This window comes from Pleurodeles waltl, chromosome 11 (genome assembly GCF_031143425.1).
Source record: "Pleurodeles waltl isolate 20211129_DDA chromosome 11, aPleWal1.hap1.20221129, whole genome shotgun sequence".
Taxonomy (NCBI): Eukaryota; Metazoa; Chordata; class Amphibia; order Caudata; family Salamandridae; genus Pleurodeles; species Pleurodeles waltl.
The window spans coordinates 17,297,704-17,318,419 of record NC_090450.1 but is presented as its reverse complement, the minus strand read 5'-3'; the positions used below and the strand labels follow the sequence as shown (position 1 = coordinate 17,318,419).

The following is a 20,716-nucleotide window of genomic DNA, read 5'->3' as shown; positions in this document are numbered from 1 at the left end:
TAGTGGGCAAAACCCATTAGATTGGGATGCGGCCTGAGCTATTTCCAGTGGCTGACATTAATTCAAGCATTCCATCCATCATCTTGTTGTTTTTGCCTTTGCTGCCAGATATGCCCAGACGTGGTTCACTGGCTCACTGTGCCACTACAAACAAGCTATACCTGGCTGAAGAGCCCTAACTAGGTGAAACCAGTCCTAGGTTTCTTGTGTTCTGGTTCAGGGAGGACCTGTCCTGGCAGATCGAGCTGGACTGTTCCCATGAGGAGCAGGGTCAAGGCTGATTTGCGTACGGCTAAATCCAAATTGAGGTGCCACTGTCAGCCAAAAACGGATGATTGGAATACTGCCCGAGCAATTTCCAGTGGCTAAGATTAATTTAAGCATTCCATCCATCAACTTATTCTTTTTGCACCCACTAAATTCTTCTCCACTGCAGCAAATCCTGTTCAGCCGTCCTTCGCCAAAGGAATATCCTGCCTCGTGGAAATCTCATCAGCTACAGTTTCATGCCTCGAACAGCCGCCCAAACGTTGAAATCTTCACAACTTCATCCAGCGGCTCCCCAACAAAAACGCTTCCTCTTCGGGCGCCACCTGCAGCCCTGCCCCTCTGAGCTTTATCTACACATTGCCTTAGGGTGGAAGGCAGAAAAGTTTTGAAAACCTTACCAACACATAATATAAAGGAAGCCAAAGGAGATTCTGATCAGGAGGAGGAAGAAGTATATGATAGTGCTATAAGAGCTTTAGAGGAACACTATGGAAAAAAAATCAATATCGTAGTGGCCTATACATTTCTGCATTTAGACGTTTGGCCATAACATGTAAATTTAAGGATCTGAATGATGAGATTATTTGAGATCAATTTATACACAGAGTAAGAGATACAAAAATACAGGGAAAATTGTTGCGTTTAAGAAACCCCACTTTGAACAAGACCATATAGGTAACCAGGCACGTGGAGAATACACCCCAGTACGTCAAAGAATTGAATGACGTGGAATTGGGAGGTAAGGAACGTGAATTTGTGAATGAGGTGAAAATTACTAGAAGAGGTACAAACAAATATGGAAAAGAACATAAACGGAAACCACAACTAAGAGGAGTTGGCGGGAAAAGGAAAGAATGTTTCAAATGTGGTAGTAATAGACATTTAGCTGCAGCAAAGTATTGCCCTGCTGTGACTAGCAAATGTTTTAAATGTGGAAAAGTAGGACATTTTGCAAGAGTATGTAGGATGTCAACTGAGAATATGCATATAAGGTCCATGGAGAAGATTAATTGGAAGTTTTAGTGGTTGAAGGAGAAGAGACACTGGTGTGTGCCCAACAGGAATGGATGGTGAGTACAAACCACCGAAGTGTGTCATTGACGTGAATGGAAGACAAGTACAAATGTGGGCTGGCTCATGTTCACCTTTCACGTTGATAAACAAGCAAGTGTGGAAGAATTTACTGAACAATTCACTTATTCAAACAAATGTAGAGCTGGAAAGATATTGTGGTGGTAAACTTCTGATATTAGGATATGTTTAAGCAGACATTGAATGTAAAAACAGAAAAGCATGTGGAAAAATATATATTGTGCAAAAAGGAAGCTCATTACTTGGTTGGAAAGAACAGCATGTGTTGAACCCAAATCATCCCAAAAAAGTTTTATTGATGGATTCGGGGGGTGAAAATGAATGTGTTACCATATTTCCCGAAAATTAGGTTGTCTTAAGGGTTTTGAACACCGTATTCTTTTAATGGAAAATGCAATACCTAATGTTCCCAAGGTGAAGGAAGAACTACAAAGGTTATGTAAGGAAGGGGTTATTGGACCTCTAGAAGCATCTGATTGGTTAAGTCAAATAGTAATAGTGCAGAAACCGGATGGAAAATTTGCATATGTGCATAGATTTGAATGGTAGTATTTTAGTTGATTGCCACTGTTTACCACAGATAAATGAAATGCTTGCCAACGTTAGAGGAGGAACATATTTCACCACATTGGATCTTTCAAATGCCCATCGCCAAATTTGTTTAGCAAAACATTCCTGTCATTTAACATCTTTCATCACAACTGAAGGTGCATCCCAGTTTGTAACAATGCCTTTAAGATTAAGTTCAGCAGCTGCTGTATTCCAAAGAATGATGCAAAAAGTGTTGGGTGACATTAGTAATACACTTGTGTTTCAAGATGATGTAATAATATGGGGAGAAAGTAAAAAAAAAGTCATGATGAAGTGTTAAACGAAGTGTTGAAGAAAATGGAAAAAGCGGGACTTACTAGCAGTAAAAGTAAATTTAATTTTTGTGTAAAAGAAGTTGAGTATTTAGGACATACGTTGAACCAGGAGGGAGTAAGACCGAAGCTAAAGTTAATGCATGCATTAGAAAATGTTCCTTCTCCACAAAATAAGGAACAGTTGATATTGTTCCTAGGTTTAGCAGAGTATTATACTAAATTTGTAGATCATTTTGCAGACAAGGTGCATGTCCTAAGGGAGTTAATGAAAAAGGGTAACAAATTTGATTGGTCTGAGAATTGTCAAGAGGCATTTGATTCAGTTAAACGTGCTATAGTAAAAGCAATAACACTGAAACCGTATAATTCAGAGGATAAAGCCATATTAGTGGTGGATGCAAATAATTATGGTTTGGGTGCAGCATTATTGCACCAACATGAAGGCAGGGAAAGGGTTGTAGCTTTTGCTTCACGAACATTGAAGGGAGCTGAAAAATTGTACTCCACAATTGTAAAAGAAGCCTTGGCATGTTGGTGGGGGTGCAGCATTTTCAGATATTTGTTTGGGGGATTGAATTTGAGCTTTGTACAGATCACAAACCATTGATAGATATTTTCACTACCAATGGAGCTAGCAAGGCTACACACAGAATAGCCAAATGGTTGTTTAGACTTCAGGAATATTCTTTTATAATGAAGTATGTGTCTAGGATAAAGAATATAAACGCAGATTGTGTGTCTAGACTTCTATTAGATGAGGAGGTTGTAGTTGAAGAGGCTGATTGGTTGGTTGCAGAAGTGTCTGATATGTGTGGAGCCAAAAAGGAGGATGAGTGGATAAGTGCAATGCAATCTGATCCCTTGCTGGAAAAATTAATAAAGGCATTACCAGAAATGACGAAGTGGAATTTGGATGCGGAACTGGAAGTTTTCAAAAAAGTGTGGGAGGAATTATCTTTTGACAATGGAGTGCTGAGAAGAGGTGACAAACCGATTGTACCAATGAGTCTAAGGGAAAGGTTGTTGAATCTATTACATGGAGGTCATGGTGGCATGTCTGCCATGAAAAGGAAGACTTGTGAGAACTTGAAGTGGCCAAGCATGGGCAAACATATAGAAAGATATGTAAGAGATTTTGTTACATGTCGTAATAAGTCACGTGTACTGTGAGAATCACCCATAAAACCTTTGGTATTATTCAGCATAGCATAGGAGAGAGTAGCCATAGATATTTGTGGTCCATTTGAATCTTTAAGAGTGTCGGATAGATTTGCTATTGTTATGATGGACTATTATTCGAAGTGGCCAGAAATAGCTTTTGTTAAGGAGGTAAAAGTGAGTAAAGTGATAACATTCCGTGAGGATATTTTTAGAAGAGAGGGTTGTCCGGAGGAGATTTTGACTGACAATGGTCCACAGTTTGTGCCATTTGAGTTTGAGAAATTTCTCAAGCTGTGGGGAATAAAACATTGTAAGACACTGGTGTATCATCCAAGGGGTAATGGAATGATTGAACGCTTTAACCTTGTTTTAGGGGAAAGCATTCAATTAGCATTATTCAATCATATTTATTGGAGGGATCAAGTCAGAGACATGTTGTGGAGTTACAGAACAGCTCCACATAATGTTACTGGGGGAATAGCATTTTTTCTGTTGAGAGGGAGAGTGCTGTGTACTATGGCTCTCCCAGCATGGACGTATAAAGAGGGAGGACATTTTATAAGGGAAAATAAAATGAATGAGAGGGTATTAGAGTATCAGAAACAGTATGAATTTAGGCACAACAGCAAATTCAACAGGGAACATATATTGGGTGAAAAAGGCATGTGGGTGAGAGTGAGATTGGGAATTTGTGTTAGAAAAGGAGAATCTAAGCTGTCAGAACCTAGAAGAGTGATAGAGGTGCAAGGAAACAATTTAAAGTTATCAGATGGGAATTGGTGGAATGTGAGAAGGGTGACAAAGTGTACAGAGTTAGAGAAGGCAGAATGGATGAGGTGAATGGCAGGGAGTGGAGCTAAAGCTGGAGTTAAAGTTGATGGGAGCAGGTTGAGTGGTAAGCAATTGAATAATAAGAGTGGAAAAAGGGAACCTAGCATGCGCGTGAAGGAACGAACTAAGTCATTAAGTGACTGTGTATGTTATTAGAATGTTAAAGTAAAACTTATAGATGAACAGGTCGTTTGCATTAATGTAGAGTAAGTTTTAATGTCAATATCTAGTGGGGGTATTTTTGGTAAATGAGCATTTACTAGTTGTTAAGCTTGGCTATGATAAATTTGTGTTTTATATTGTAAGGAAAGGGGATGTGTTATATTCTGGATCTGTAAGAATATATGATGTGTTCCTTGGAACCTAGACATCTCCTAGCAACTCAACTCGGCTCATGAGGATGGAGATGAACAGAGAGAGATTCGTGTCAGTTAGAGAAGACTTCTGGGCCAGGGGTCGTTAGCTTGTATCTAATAAACCACTTCCAAGATATAAGCGTCATGTCATAAAAGAAAGCAGTCACAAACAGTGAATATTGCCACACCGACAATAAGGCAGTTGTTGGTGATAAAGGCCAACAAAGAGAAATCTGGGGCTCTGGAGCCCATACACTTTATAGTCAACAAGCTGACTATATTTGTATTTTTGTAACATCTAAAAAGAAATAATATATTGTACCTTGACCACAGGTCTTTCCCTTCCATCCAGGGGAACAGGTACAAACAAACTCATGGAGTGTACTGGTACAGCGACCATTGCCACATGGACTGCCACTGCAAAAGTCAATTCCTGAAAAGACAAGAAATAAACATGCACTTTATTTTTAACCATCAAGCTAAATGAGACATAAGAAAGAAAACATCTTTTTTTGTTTGTGGCTGTGAGTAAAGACGTTTTACTCTAGTAAGAGCAGTAGCGTGAAGTGAAAACAGGGATGGTTGCTGTGAGGCCACCCTACCAGCTACAGAGAAATTGGACCTGGGGAACTGGCTGTTGGCCGGTGTGCGTACCCTGCGGCCGTTGACCGAAATGTGCGTGAGTTGCCCATCCCACGCTTCTATCTCACGCTGTGCTCCGCAGGGAGCGGTGAACACGTGCTATGTGTGGCGGGCATGTGCCAGTGCTGCCCGGAGTGCTGTCTAACACACAGAGAGGCTGGCGGTGCCCCGAGTGAATCAAGTGAAGATGTTGAAGCTTTATCTTGAGATCCCGACAGGGCTGTGACCAAACCAGGGGTTGTGAGCTTCAGATTACTGAACAATCAGGATGGTGCATGAACAGGGCTTAAGGGGCAGCGAAAGGGAGAGAAAAGCAGTTTGGTAGGGGTCCTAAGTGAAGGGGAGCACATTATTTTGTGAAATAACAAACAGTTTTGAAGACTTTCTGAACAATGAGAGAGAGATGGTGTGTGTGCATTCTTGTCTGTGTGTGTAGAAATTCCTAGTGAAATCTGACAGACACTGTACTATACACAACTGAAAGCACCTGTACCCAACTATTTATCACAAAATAGATTTATTAGGTGGGTGTAGCACTCCAAATTCCTCCTCAAGCCATGCCCCTGGTTGGTTGGTGTCTCCTCCTGTAGCCGATAGCACCCCTGCCAGCAGAAGCTGGCAAGCCAACAAGATTGATAGGGAGGGCCAAGAGTCATCTTGGCCTTGCGAGGCAAAGCAGGAGCTCAGCCAAATATATGTCTATCCTAAAAGCACTTTAGATTTTCGCTTTCTTGTTTTGTGTTTAATTAAAAAGTTTTATTTTAAGTATGAAAAAAATAACATTTTGTATATTATAGGCCCTCGGAATGTAAGTAGTTCCGCGTTTTGCTAGGGTTTTCCTTCTATGAAGCTTCATGATGGCTAGTGGAAGAGGGTTTGTCCTTCAGGTGAGTTCTCAAGCTGCGCCAGGGCCACACCTTTGATTCAAGCCTTCTTTGGATCACCTATCTGATAACAGGACACTTGAAGTCTTCTATATTGAAAATTCAGCTTTAGTGTTTTTGATCACTTATTGCTAGGTGACATTGCGTTAGCCTTCTGCCCATTTTAACTGCAGCCACTTCAAGCCCTCAGGTCGGCTGTTACAGCATTTCGTTTTGTGGCCTCTTTGACGCTAGCTGACCCTCGTGTGCTGGTGGTCAGAAGGTCAGTCAGTCATTGTGGATATTTGTGGGTCATAGTGGTCTTTGTCTCCCTGACTGAACTAACTAGGAGTTTGACTGTTTTTTGTTTTCACTGATTAGCCAGCACAGGACTTGTCACTTGGGGGTAGCCGCAGAATCTGATGCCCACCAGTTAGTGAGCCCTAACCTGGGTTTGAAATTATGAACTTTAGGTTATACTTAACCCCTTCATTAAAACTATGAAGCACAAGCATCCACAAATATTTGTACCTTTTATTTGATATATTTTGGTTTAAACAAAAAAAAAGCCTATGCACAGCTCTATTCCTCTGGGCATGACATGGACTGTTCTCTGATGACCTGTTGTCTGCTTCCACCAGCATAAATCACTGGAAATTGCAATCACCTCTAAAGAAGCATTTGCAAATTTGCTCAAGTCAGTTAATCTTGGTGAACAGCAGTCATTAAAGCAGCAGCAAAAGCTGCTGTTCACATCAGAAAGCTTTTCCTCCATTGCTGAGGAATCAAAAGCTTCATGTGTCTCATCAAGTGCTCCATATAATGTGATGAGCCAAATAATAATAATCTCTGGAACAGAACCTGGCAGTGCCACACTATCATCCAGTCGCCCTGGCGAAGGCATGATGAGCCTTCGCTAGCAAGTGCTTCAGTCCTGGTCCTTGCTAAGTTGTTGAATCTCTTTAAGAGTAACTGAGCAGGGATCGTGGTCCACCTTTCAGGTCCTCAATGTATTTTCATTAGTGATGATCTCCTTTAAGGACTGTGACAGATTTCCCTCTGTTCTATCCCCATCCCTTCATGGAGCACTCAGGGTCAAATACTCTACCGACTCTACCTTTGAGGATAACAGGATTGATTTCAGAAAAGACTTTCTATCATTTGTTGAATGAGGCTGAGGAAAGTCTTCATCACACTCTTGAGGAAATAATTAAGGAGATATTGTCCATGCTGAGTGTTACCTGTATGCAGAAGCCTGTTCTGATAAGGTATCTGACTTTAAAACATCAGGTAGGGCCTTGCTGAATCATACAAGCATGGTTATAAGTCACTTATTAAATCACTCTATTGATAATGTGTACATTTTAAATAAATACTTAGCTTTCCACCACCATAACATACCTCATATGTGGCAGGGCACTCAGTGTGAGCCTAACGGCCTATAACAACCCCAGTAATGGTGGTGCGATCAGCACTTGCCCTCATACCAATCCAGCTTTCTACTGCAGTACAGTCACCACACCCGAGTTGGGTCAAGATATGTCTGGGTGGTCTTCCTTGACGTTTCCTCCTAGGAAAAGTCTGACTTTGTTTTTCTTAGGAAGATATTTTGAGGTGAAGAGCTTATTTTTGTATAAACATGGGAGCTTCCCTGGTAAACCCTAGGGTATTGACACCTCGGTTTTTGGCATTACTTTGAACTTAGAATTATTGATAAAAGCATTTCAGTTGCTGTTTAGTGCAGCATTCACAATCTAATATTAAATAAATGTGATGTTGTAGACGCATTAGAGATTGGTGATTGCAGTTTCTTGGGATGGTCCTATCTTAACCATTGTGTGCGAGTACCATCTGGTCTAGACCTGGAAACCGCTGTCAATATTGGTGGTTGTACTTCTGTTTTTCAGTGTCCATGTGGACGTGAGAATGTTGAATGTTTGCTATTGAACACCAAAAGTCAATTTCAGTAGGACAAGGAGCTCAGTAATGTATTCTCATTATGGTCACTTGTGCCTACATTTCCAACACCACCATCATGGTGAATGCAGCCACTAACAGTATTTTCTGGTTTGAGGGTAGATAGTTCTACATCTCTAGTTCTTAACGTGGGGTCCAAGGATCCTTGGGGGCACACAAATCCTACTCCAGGGGTCCACGACTACTTAGAAAATTAAATAATATTAACAGATTAATAAAGTGTATTGAATAAAGAAACACAATGTACATTTAAAGAATTTAAAACATTCTGTAATTGTGACGGGCATAGAAATTGGACGCAACTAATTTAGGTAGTATCCTCAGATTGATCAGAGAAAGCAGTGCAAGTGCATCAAACAGAATATAGTGTGGACGATAAGTGGCTTCAATGGATATAGAAAAGCTCTAACCTTCCTATTAAATTTACATTTACGTTTTATATTTTTGAATTAAATAATATGCTTAATCATTTGTGTGCCTGTATGATGGCTACTTAATTCTGTGTTGTTTATGTATTCTTTTCCTTCCAAATCATCGAGCATGCTTCTGCTGTGGTCCTCAGCATCCAGTAATGAGGGGGTCTCCAGATGCGATCAATGATGAAGTGGGTGTCTACAGAAATCAAAAGCTTAAGAACCAGTGTTCTAAATGCCTTCTTACCCAGGTCCTTAGAGTCAGGGCAGTTGGCGGCTGCCCTCAGGGATTTGGAGGTAATCGTCCCAGGACATAATGTAGCTGAAAACGGCCACAAAAAAACCTTTCATGTCTGCTCTTACCTTGCTCCAAGTAACTCATTTATCTAAGCATTAAAGTAAAATATGAAAAATATGCATGAAGCAGTACCATCAGGGGATTATGATTTATGATTAATTAGTAGAAAGGTGACCAGGAAAGATGTCCAACATAAGGGGATAGTTAACCCCCTTCTGGGATATTATCAGGAGCTATCTTATTCATGCTGTTCCAAAGAGCCCATCATTAGCTTGGGATGTTGTGCCAATTAATAAGGCATCCCACTTACTCAACCATCTTCCATTCCTGCCTGAGAGAACCCACACCCACTGTTGGCCAATTCTGTTTCTCACCCCCCACTTGTGACTTGGCTCCCTCCTGCACAGACCAGAGATTCTATAACTTCCAAGACATAGGTGAAAATGTATTCTCTTAAGTCATGGTGTAAAATCAAGTTTACTTTAAATGTGACCTTGGTAATCAAAAAGGTATTTCTCCTATATATGTGCACATATTTGCTATTACAGTCTATGCACCTTTGGCCATCTCAATGAGTGTATAAAAGGGCACAAATTCAATCAAACAATTCAGATTATGGTTAGGAACCAGGCAGACGAAAGGCATGTAACAAATGTACGAGGAGTGATATATATTGTTAAACTTAACTTAGCACTATTTAACTCCTTTTAGCGCTTGCACTATAATACTTAAGACCGCAGAGTCCTTTGAATCCTTATACCTGGAAATGTCTGTCCAAAAGCAAAAGGTGCAGATATCTAAATTATCATTGAGTGACACTAAGTTTTAGTAAAAAAACACAGAATGAGATGCCTTGATGCTTGCTCCTTACTGAGGCAGGTGCGGTTGTTGACAGCATCCAGCTGGTATCCATCAGTGCAACCGCACTGGAAGGCTCCAATGGTGTTTCTGCAGGCCTGGTCACAGAGCTGCGAGTCCAGCTGGCATTCGTTTTTATCTGTGAAATGAAAAAGATGGTTTTATTGAGACACATATATAAACGTCTCCACCCTGCTGGCAAAGAGTGCTCAGCTGCCAATGTTTCTTTAATAGACTGTTCAGTGGCTTTCCCCCCAGTTAACGTGCAGATAGGAGAGTGCTACAGTTGTTTTACTCATCGCCTTGCAGAATACGAGGCTGTGTCGAAGGTGCACCAAAAGTGTATGTGCAGGCAGAGAGGAGAGAAGCTTCTGCCCATCACTGGGATATTGGTGCCTGAAAGTTGGTTACAGCTTCACTTTTGCCCCCCCCCTTCCTTCACCTGTATCCCTGAGAATGAACTCTAATGACCCTTTTGTGAACTTATCGGAAAGTACATAAAAAGGTACAAAAACTGCAAAAAAAATTCATGCTTCTTGAACACTAAAACAGGCCCTTTTGAAGGCAAAGCTGGTTTCTGTGTACATATAAAGTTTATGCACTTAGTGGCAGGGGCGGCTCCTTCGCAATGACAAAGGAGCATCGCCCCCCTGGCTAAGCCAGGAGCTGAAAAATAAAACAATATTTCTTTTTCATTTTATCTTTCATCTGTGGGCTCAGCCAGCAGCATGTGAAGGGAGGGGCGGGTTGGGCCACGGGAGGTGGGAGTGGGAGGAGGAGGAGGATGAGGAGAGAGTGCTCATGTGTGTTTGGCCGGCAGCCTTAAGTCTCAAGTGGCCTGATTCCCTAGCTTTGGCCTTTTGGGTGATCCTTCTTACTCCTTCACCAAAAACAAAATAATAGAATAGAATGACTATACAGTGAGAAGCAGAGATATATATATATATTTTTTTTAAGTAATTTTAGTGCCATCTGTTTATTAAATTGTACTATTTTTCTATTTTGGTTTAGAATTTTTATTATTTTGCATTTTGGCTTTATTGCTGTTTTGGATACTACATAATTTCTTTACACATTTCCTAAGTTACCTGGCTGGTGCACTTTATTGCAGTCAGCCTCAAATTGCACCTAGGGGGAAACATCCTGAACAACTAGGTCCTAAACAGCTACTTGCCTAAACCACTAGTGCTAAACAACTAAAAAGTCTCTACAACAAAGCACTGAACAACTACTGTCTAAACAAAGTTTTTTGCCTGAATAACAATTGCCTGAACAACTAATTTTAAGGTATGTTTTTCTTTTTTTTAATGGTTTTAGTTGTTTAGAATTTATATATATCTATAAAACTGTAAACTTCACACTTGTATAGTGCACTACTCACCCGTTAGGGTCTCAAGGTGCTGTACTCATACCGCTGTGGAACCCCTCCTGGCTTTTCCCTGTGAGACACCCACTCCTGGGCACCCCCAGGGTGAGGCCAGGCATCCAAGCACTGTCAGGGCCGTTGAGGCGATTAAGCAAGCTATTGCCCATAGTTACAGAGTGGGACCCATTAATTAGATTAGGCAATGAGGCGAGAATTATCTGGTCCAAGGGAATTGAGCCCAAGACCCACTGAGGTGCACTGATCTCTGCATCAGGGTCTACCGCTCTTACCATTGTGCCACACTTCTCCTATATATATTCTAAACAACTAATAAACCATAAAAAAAAGAAAAACTTACCTTAAAATTTGGTGCTCGGGTAATCGTTATTCAGGCGAAATAGTTGTTTAGAAAGTAGGTGTTCAGTACTTCATTGTAGAGACTTTTTAGTTGTTTAGCAGTAGTGGTTTAGGCAAGTAGTTGTTTAGGACCTAGTTGTTTCATCACATATTCGCACCTAGCTCCCGGTCCACCAGGGCTAGTGACTGTCATGAGTGCTTTGTTATTTTTGCTGTGAATTCTACTTAAAGATTTTTTTGAAAACATATCTCTGGTTCCCCTTCTTACCAAGGCCTACTCAAGTCTAGCTTTGGTGATTCCAGGCCTACGCACTTCCTCTGTGTACAAGGAATAGAACCGGAAGCACGTAGGCCCAGACTCACCAAAGCTAGACTTGAATAGCAGAGGGACCTGGGGATACCTATTAGTGAAAAGCAAAGGCAATATTCCTGCTCAGTTGTCAAGACTATCTTCCTGAAAGGGAGGGACAGGCTTTTGCATTTCCAATACATCAACGGGATGTACTACACCCCAGCCCGCCTTCACAGATGTGGTCTGCGTCACAGCGCGGATTGACAATGCTGTGAGGAGGCGGGATTCTCAATTTTAGCATGGTTCCACCCTGGGGTACATGGGATCTGGTGTGCAGTGTTCCAGGAGCTGGAGGTCATTCTGACGATCTCTGGACCCTGCCCCGATGCTGCCAGTGTTGGGTTACAGTAGGGAGGTTCTGGGGAGTGTGAGGGGGTTGGTGGCTATTGGTCTCCTGCTCGCGAGTCGGTGTGTGTCAATGCGACCCTCTCCTGACACTGAAGGATTGGCACGCTGATGTGCCCCAGGACACATATAGTGAGTTGCTTCTGCCCCAGAGCCACCCTAGAAACATTTGGGGACCTTATCAAACTTACTTAGCTAGCATTGAGTCTGGCAGCCCCGGGGAGGGAAGGCGAGGGGAGGCTGTTGCTGCTCCAGTGAACGAATAAGGGATTCAGGGCCATATGTACAAAGACATTTTCCCATTGGAATAGAATGGGAAAAACCCTTTGCTACATCTGACCCTCAGTGTGGTTCTATATTGTGTACTTTTGTTTACAGTGAGTTAATGTAGACTCACAAGTGTGTGGGGTGTGGCCCTTGGTCTGTAGTAATTTCTTGATGTAAACATGGGCCTCTGTAGGCACCCAGGTGCTGTGCTGGGTATGTCAATATAACATAATTTGGAACTTCAAATGTACTATGCCACTAAGCGCCAGTCTGTTTCCCTGACTACAGATGTCGTTGACTTATTGTTGTCATCGAATTTCTGTAATTGTCATTTCAGCCCTGTCCCTGTTACTCAGCCATACCAAGCTTTATGTATGTTGAAAAATGCAAAATAAAATAATAAAAAAATCTCCCACTGTGCTATAGAAATGTAGGGCTGTTGTATCTTTCAAAACAGATACAGTTAGTTCATAAGAACAGAGTGTAGATGCCCCCACCCACATGGTCAACAACCTAATAACAAATGTAACGAAAAACTAGTTGCCCTTAGCTGACGTATGGCATAAATGGCCTATACCAAGTACCACACTCCATCTGTAGCATGGGAAATTACATCCAAACAACTGGTTTAACACACAAACATACCTATACACGTGCCCCCACTGGCATCAGCAACAAAGCCAGTTTTGCAATCACATCTTGGCAGTCTGGAAGTTGTACTCATCACACACATCCCATTTAGGCAAGGCAGTGTGCAGTGTACCATTGGAACTGCAACAAGAGGGAGGCACATATTATAAACGCCTGCAGGTTGTGATGAATGTACATATTTGATACACTCCTCAAATATAAAAAAAAAAGTACTAATCGTTAGGAATATCTTATCTTTGTAAATTAGAAAAGCTAGGAAGCAAAGGAGGAAAAGTGAAAAAAGAGAGAACATAGGTAACAGGAAAGGAACATCACAACTAGCTATAGGTACCATAAAGAAGTGACGAAAAGAAAAGGAAAAAGATGCTTGGAAAAACAATAAAGGAAGTTCATGTTTGTTTTTGTCGGAAAGAGAAAAAACACAATTAGCTGACATGTGATGACTTTAGCCCGGACTTCCTGAGGTCATGGTGGTAATCTTTCTAGTTAAAAAAGAACACAACTACTTTATCATAATCATGAATTGAAAACTGGCTATAGAATGGGTTACATCAACCATCCACTCTTAGCATTGGTAGCATTCAACAAACAAAGATTAAAATGAAATAGACGCTTCATTCCTGGGCTACGAAGAAAAGACAACAAAGAGAGGAATAGAAATAAAAAGAGCTAATGGATGATGATCAAAGAATCTTATCTGAGAGTCCAGATTTGCAAGACCAAAAAAAGATGGATTGTTTTAGTAAACAAAGTGGATGGAGCCGGCGTGTCTGCTCACAATGTCTGAGGTCACAGAGGTTGAGTGTTGTGTTAGTTTGTTCTGTTGCTTAAGATCAGAATCAAACATATGTAAATATGGTGAAACTGTGGATAGAAATTATTGGAACGTTTCCAGTAGTAAACATAATTACAATGTAATGAAAGATAAAATGAAAGAAAGAACATAAGTGATAAAAGAAAAAAATATAAAATCAATGAAGCTTCATAGCAGAGAGTAAAAAGACCTTTCCATTAATAAAAATAACCCCCAAACATTTACACACTATGATGAAGGACAAAAAATGATAGCATCAATCAAGCTACATAGCAATGAGAAAGGGTAATTGTGAAATGAGCACATTACCTGCAGGTGATGTAGGTTTCGTTGTACTTTTTGATGTCACAATTGAGGTTGACCTGGTTGTCGGTTCTGTTGTTGTTTCTGCTTTCAAGAGAACAGATTCATAAAATCGATCTTATAAATCGGTTAAAATGATTTAAAGAAAGTAAAAGAAGGTAACAAGTGCCACATTCTGCATAAGAGGTAGTCTTTACATGCAAGGCTTCTAAGAAGGAAAGACAATGCAGTCATAATGATAAAAGCAAGAAGAAAGTGAGTAACATAGAATATTTTCTCAAAAATGTGATATAAAACCTGTGTTTGCGAGTAAACTTCGCAGCAGTGATAAAATATAGAATGTAAACTAAACACTTTGCCTGTAGTTGAAATTGACGTACTTTTAGTTACTGATCTCACTACAGGTTGTTCAGAAACAGGTTATGTTACGTCTTCGTATAGGAGAACAAATACAAGATGTGAATATTGTAAATAATCTAAATCAAATATTCAAAAGTTGATATCAATGATAACTACTACACTTGTTAACAGACTTTGGCCTTTCTTTAAGAGTAGCTTGTAAAAATCTTCATTATTTCCCTGCAGCGGAATTACCATTACGCAGGGACCTGGTATTTTGTGATTTTGAAGAATACCATGTGGACTTGGTAGTTCCTTGGTAATATCCTCATGTCTCAACAGGCAAAATGTCTGTGTGAAACGCACATGGGGCCAACTTATCAACATTGTGCGCCAGTGAATAGTCACCAAAAGTGATACAAAGAGGGTCAAAGTGTCATTTTGCTACTTACTTTGAAACATTAAATTGTTTTTGCTCTGGAAGTTGCCTAAAAGTAGTTGTTTGCACTGCCTTGTGTTACTCTCAGTCATAGGACGTCCTGGGTACAAAGGCTTTCTCTCAATGCCACACCTGCCTTCACGCAAAGCTTTATCAACTAACATTTGCTAACAGGGTTTTGTGCCAGAAATAAGACCTCTGTAACTTGTAGGAAGGTTGTTATTTCTCCAAATGTTAAAACCTTGCATTTATGCTGCACTCTAGAGCATGCATACAATGTTTAAAAAAGTTTAAACAATTTCTCATCATAGATTTGTTTATATTGGAGGGGTACCCCTCCAGTACAAAACCTGTGCGCGACATCAAACATAGACACTTTCTGATGGGTACTTCTACCTGAAGATTGCTTACATTTTGAATATCTCAGGCATGGTCTGTAAACTTTTCAATAGCTTTCCCTGCAGCTGAGGAACTCTGGCACTGGCTCCATCTCAGTGGTAGAAATGATGCCACTGTCATATCACTGGAGCCATAATGCTCTGCACTAGTGCCTTGACATCAGTTCCCTTTTTACACGCCATCAATGTGGTTCTGGAGCAGGCTGTCCGCGAAATCTCTTGTTTTTATTCAATGAATTATCAATCATTTTCTCAGAATGTATTCTTTGTTGCAGGGTAAGGATGTGATCCTCTAATAGGTCAGGTTTTAAATCATGCACTGTGATGAAAAAATGTCTATCAGGGACCTGCACAACATCTGTCTTTGGCAGCTGGAGTCCAACCATAAAGCAAAGCTGTGTGAGAGATGCTGGGGCATTTGCCCCAGTGCGGTCAACGAATGGGAGGCCAAACTTTTTCCGACCTTTGACGATTCCCATGCCAGGCAGAAGTCTCACCCAAAGATGAGTGGCGATGTGTGTCAAGAGGTAACATGCATGAAGGACTCCTTGTGAGAGTAGGAACTGGTCCTGCTTCACCAAGAAGAGTTAGTGCCTGCAGTTCCTACGGACCTGATACTGCTCCCTGGACTTTTGAAGCCTGTTTCTTCCTCAATTAGGCTTCAGCTAGGCCAGACGTGCCTGGAGGTGTCTGCTCCAGCAACAGAACCTGTGCTCTTTCTGATCACTATGTTTGTCATATTCCACTGGGCAGTGGTCCCTTCTGGGGCATGGTTCCAGTTGGAGTGTTGTGTGTGAATTTGACCCCAGCTCCCTTCATCTTGCGCTCTGCGTTGGCACCAGAAACAATTTTGGCCCCAGCACCACAGCTGACCATATCACCACCAGTGTTTCAGGCCGACTCTTCCTCAACTCTGATGGCTCCAATGCAGTGCCTTTCAATGCTGGTTCAGACTCCTTCGGTGCCTAACCCCTTTCGCTTTAATGGAGCTCCTAGCCGTTTGCATAGTTCAAGAAGGGAAACTAAACATCTGGAGAAGAAGCTAGATTCTTTTTCATAGGAGATTCTGATCCACTGGAGGACCCACAGCAGGACACAGTTGATGAAGATGAGCAGTCAGTCACCAAGGACCCTATCACCTCATTTTCCAGTAGTGATGATTTTATGCCTGCTAGGTTTTCTAGCTTCCCGCATCCTCTTGGTCACTCATTCATGCTGGCAATTGATGGTTCCCTCAGTGGTATCTCTGCAGGTTGTGGTTCCAACAGAGCACAGATCTGACATATTTGGCAGTGATCTTGAGGGACACTGCAGCAGATGTGATGGGTTGAGGAGTAGAACTTAGCTCAGTGGCCACAATGTTAACAGATGCTTGCAAGCAGTCTGGAGGAGATTAGAGTCTTTTGGTGCAGACCTCGTGCATTTTTTCTTGTGCCCCTCACTCTGTCTTCCCCACAGGTGACCGCTCTGAATCAGAGGGAAAGGTCCTGCACCTCAACCTTCACAACCTCCACCTTCATGGCTGGAGATTGACCTAGGACACCGGAATGCTCTTACTCTTCCTTCTCAAGTGGTGGATGTTATTGTCAGTACATATAGACATTCCACAAAACGGTGTAATCTGATAGATACTTCTAGCCATAGATTCCTTACCTTAGAATGTTCTCCAGGCATCAGACTGGATCTGGGGATGTTTGGACATTTCCCATGTGCGCCGTTACGTGACATTGTACAGCTCTGCGTTGGATCAGCAGTGTTGTCCTTGGCATCCGTGGTGCCTAAATAGGTGCCACCTTAGCACACTGACCTCGGATTTGCTTTTCCATGCCATCAGGACAGATCCAGACAAGCTCCCCACATTCAATTTTTTACTGCATTTTTTCAACCGTTTTGTCAAACTTGACTATTGTGCCTTTTTTAAACTTTTTAGGACAAACCAGGTTCAAGTCTTGTGGTACCTGTCACAAGCAAATGTCTGTGACAGACCCCCACTTGGTGTATTTTGCCTAGGACTGGACCACAACTCCATGGCCTGAGTAGATTGCAGAACAGGGAACCCAAATGCTCTAAAGCTTCTGGCCACTCGCAATGGGACTACATGCTGCTCCAGGTACTGTTTGCAAGGGAGGCCTCAGGACTGCTCCCGTAGGCGCTTGCATCAATCATCATTGGAATCCCAGACTTCCTCCGGTAAGTCCCCCAAGTAGTCAAAGTAGTGGAGTCTCTCTTCCACTTTTCGGGTTGGTATAATTCATTGGCTGATGCGAGGGAATCCAGGCCATTTTTCCGGGTTGCTCTTGTTGAGCTGGCATCTGACACTGGGTCTGCTCTGTGCTTTCCCATGTTTCCTGGAGCTGAAGCAACCCTTGCCCAACTGTTGTGTAACAGCAGCTGAAGCAGCAACAACAACAACAACAGCTGAAGCAACCCTTCCCTAGCTGAAGCAACAACAACAGCTGAAGCAACCCTTGCCCAACTGTTGGGCAACAACATCATCACACAGACCTGAGGTTGCTTGTCAGGAAACCGACACATGGATCACCCTGCAGAGAAAGAATAGAAGCACGGCCTCACTTCCGAGTAAGTAGTCGACGCATCACTTGATTTTCACACGCTCGCCCGTGCAGCTTTATTTTTAACCCATCCCAGTTAATTTGTGCTAACACAATGCATCCATTGATTTCTATGGCTTAAGACTTTTTTTACTTTAAAAAATCATATCTTTGCTTGTATATGTTGGATTTTTGTTATTTTGGTTTTGTTTGATTTAGATACATATTAGCTATTTGTCTAAACTGGTGTGGAGTCTTGTGTTTTTTTTCAATGTGTTATTGTCTGTGTTTGTACAAATTCTTTACACATTGCGTCTGGGATAAGCCTGACTGCTTGTGCCAAGTTCCCCAGGGGATGAGCAGGGGTTATCTGAGCTGTGTATCTCTACAGACCCCATTCCTAACAAGGAGTGTATGCTCTCAAATTCCCTGAGCCAACTTAGGCCCAGGGAACCCTATACCTAAGGTCCAGTATAAGAAATGTGATGGGGGCCACGGGATTCCCATTCATGAACCTTCAAAAGTCCCCATGGACTCCATCCCCTGAGGCCATCACTTAAAGGGAGAGGGGCCATGTGGCCACTTTCACTTAGCTGTTACAGGCTCCAGGGACTCTATCCACTGGGGCCAGCTCAGTGACTGTGTCCCAGGGAGCTGACTCCTGGGACATATTAGATTAGCGGCCACAAATGGCAGGGAGGGAAACATGTTTGCTGCTCTCTGGTGGGAGCATTTTTAAATCTTGTGGCAAATGTGATAAAACACTCAGGGGCTGGTTTGCTAATATTTTGTGCTGGGTTTGCACCATAAAAGAGATGCAGACCAGCACAAAATGTTTTTTTTTTAAATTATTTATTTTCCAGCTCTAAACTTGTTTTGAGTTGCAAATTGACCAAAAGTAACGCAAAGTAGCATCTCGGCAAATAATTTTGCAGTGGAAGGGAACCCTTCTAGTTCAAACCTATGCAAGATACTTGCACACACCCTTGCACTATGGCACAAAGGTGTGTGCCTGGTGCACAGCAGCAAACGTCTGTGCCAGTGCTAGGGAAAGTGGAGAAAAGTGCCATATGGCGCGGTCCTGTTTCATCCATGTCATGCAACACAGCCCAGCATTTTTTACTGCTGCTCTGGGTTGGGTGACACTTTAGTAAATCTGCCTCTAAATCTGCTTCCAGCTGACAGGAGATTTTAAAATGCTTCCACCGGCTGGCAGCAGACTTGTGTTCTGTTTTCCAGACCACATATTGCTCATGTCCAACAGTTGGTGGAATGAGCTTGCAAGCTGTCAGGGGGCTGCTTCTTCACCACCACGTAGCCGATCTTTATGCAGAGTACAATGTATCTGGGGATAGTCAGTTTCTGCACAGCCTGCCCTTTTTGCTCTCGTGAACCCAATTAAGAGCTGATCGTCCACTTAGTAGTCTAGGGTGCAATTAATGTTGAAGGCTTCAAACATTTCTCCTCCTTCATTGAAAGACAAGGCAGAGCATAGAAAGCAGGCAGAGTGATGCTCTGGCTCACATGGAAAAGATTGACCACTTTTGGGAGGAAAGAAGCATGTGCCTCCAGGACCAGCTTGTCTGGGAAGAAATTGGTGTATGGAGGGTGGACCAACGGAGCATGGAGCTCACAGACCTTCCTGGCAAATAAAATAGCCATCAGGAAATCTGTTTTTATGGTCAAGAGCCTTACTGGGGTGCTATGCAGGGGCTCAAAGCGGGAACACATCAGGTAGGTACGAAACAAATTAAGGCTCATCAAGAAAGGAGTCCCAATAGGTGACTTAAACAAGAAAGGTTGATCTGGAAGCCAAAGAAAAGTAGAGACAGCTGGTAATTAACCATTAACAGTGCCCAGGGCAAGGCCTTGCCGGGCTAAAGAACGAATAAAGAACAAAACTTCTAACATTGGTGCAGAAAGGGAATACACCATGAGTGATGAACAACACGCCACACACTTATCCCAAGGGTCGGCATGGACAGTCTTAGTGGGAAGGTACCTGGCTGCCAGGATGACATCACAGACTTCGGGAGGGAAATCAAAGACTCCCAGCTGCTGCCACACTATTGCCATGAATGAAGGTGGAGAGTGTGAAGGTTCTGGAGCAGAACCCTGCCCTGTTGCTGCAATAGGGGATTCTCCTGAAGTACCAGCCTGACAGGAGTAGCAATGCTCGTGCTAAGGAGTTCTGGATACCACACCTCTGAACCAAATCTGGAGCCACTTGGGCCCAGTTGGTCCTGATCTTCTTGAAAACTCAGGGCAGTAATGGTATTGGCAGGAAGGCATACAGGGTTGCCAAATCCCACACATGAACAAATTTGTCTCTCTGCAAGAGCTGCGTTGGAAACTCCAGCATGCCGAAGTGTAGAATGTGTGCGTTCTTGGCAGTGGTGAAAAGATAAAGCCAAGATTCTCCCCACTCTCAGAGTATAACTTGCACCATCTTCAGATGCAGTCAACAATTGTAATCTGTAAGGCATTGATGGCTGAGTTTGTCTGCTCTAGCGTTCAAGAAGCCCATGAGGTGCTGCATGACTGAGAAGGTATCCTGAAGCTTCAGCCATATTCAGAGGAGCAAAGACTTTTGGCACAGGGTTTGTGATCCCACCTCACCCTGTTTGTTGCAACACCACCTGGTAGTGTTGTTGTCCGTGAACACCAGAAGTAACCTCCCCTTGATGGACAAAAATAAGTTTTTTAATGTTAAGTGAATCACCCTCAACGCCAAGAGAATGATGTGGAGCTCGAACACCACTGGAAACCAGAAACGTCTGGTCACTACCTCTCCAGACCGCCCCAACCAAGAAGTGACACATCTGTCACCACTGTATGCCCAGGGTGAAGAAGGGTGTGGGGTTCTGCTGCTGATCCAATTAGTTTGTCAGCCACCCCTGTTGATC

At 42.4% G+C, this 20,716-nt stretch overlaps 1 protein-coding gene across 5 annotated transcripts in view; it reads right to left on the bottom strand.

The window, feature by feature from the left end:
* LOC138265246 (mucin-4-like) overlaps window positions 1–20,716 on the bottom strand; it is a 422,755-nt gene that overhangs the window by 371,682 nt on the left and 30,357 nt on the right. For 3 of the 5 annotated variants that reach the window (XM_069212831.1, XM_069212835.1, XM_069212832.1), the window contains exons 19-22: window positions 14,089–14,169; window positions 12,960–13,085; window positions 9,641–9,766; window positions 4,899–5,009 (exon numbers count right to left, since the gene is read on the bottom strand). In XM_069212831.1, the coding sequence (XP_069068932.1) occupies window positions 4,899–5,009; window positions 9,641–9,766; window positions 12,960–13,085; window positions 14,089–14,169 (444 nt within the window). The remainder of the gene's footprint in view (window positions 1–4,898; window positions 5,010–9,640; window positions 9,767–12,959; window positions 13,086–14,088; window positions 14,170–20,716) is intronic. The other 2 variants (XM_069212833.1, XM_069212834.1) reach the window with 1 other exon arrangement.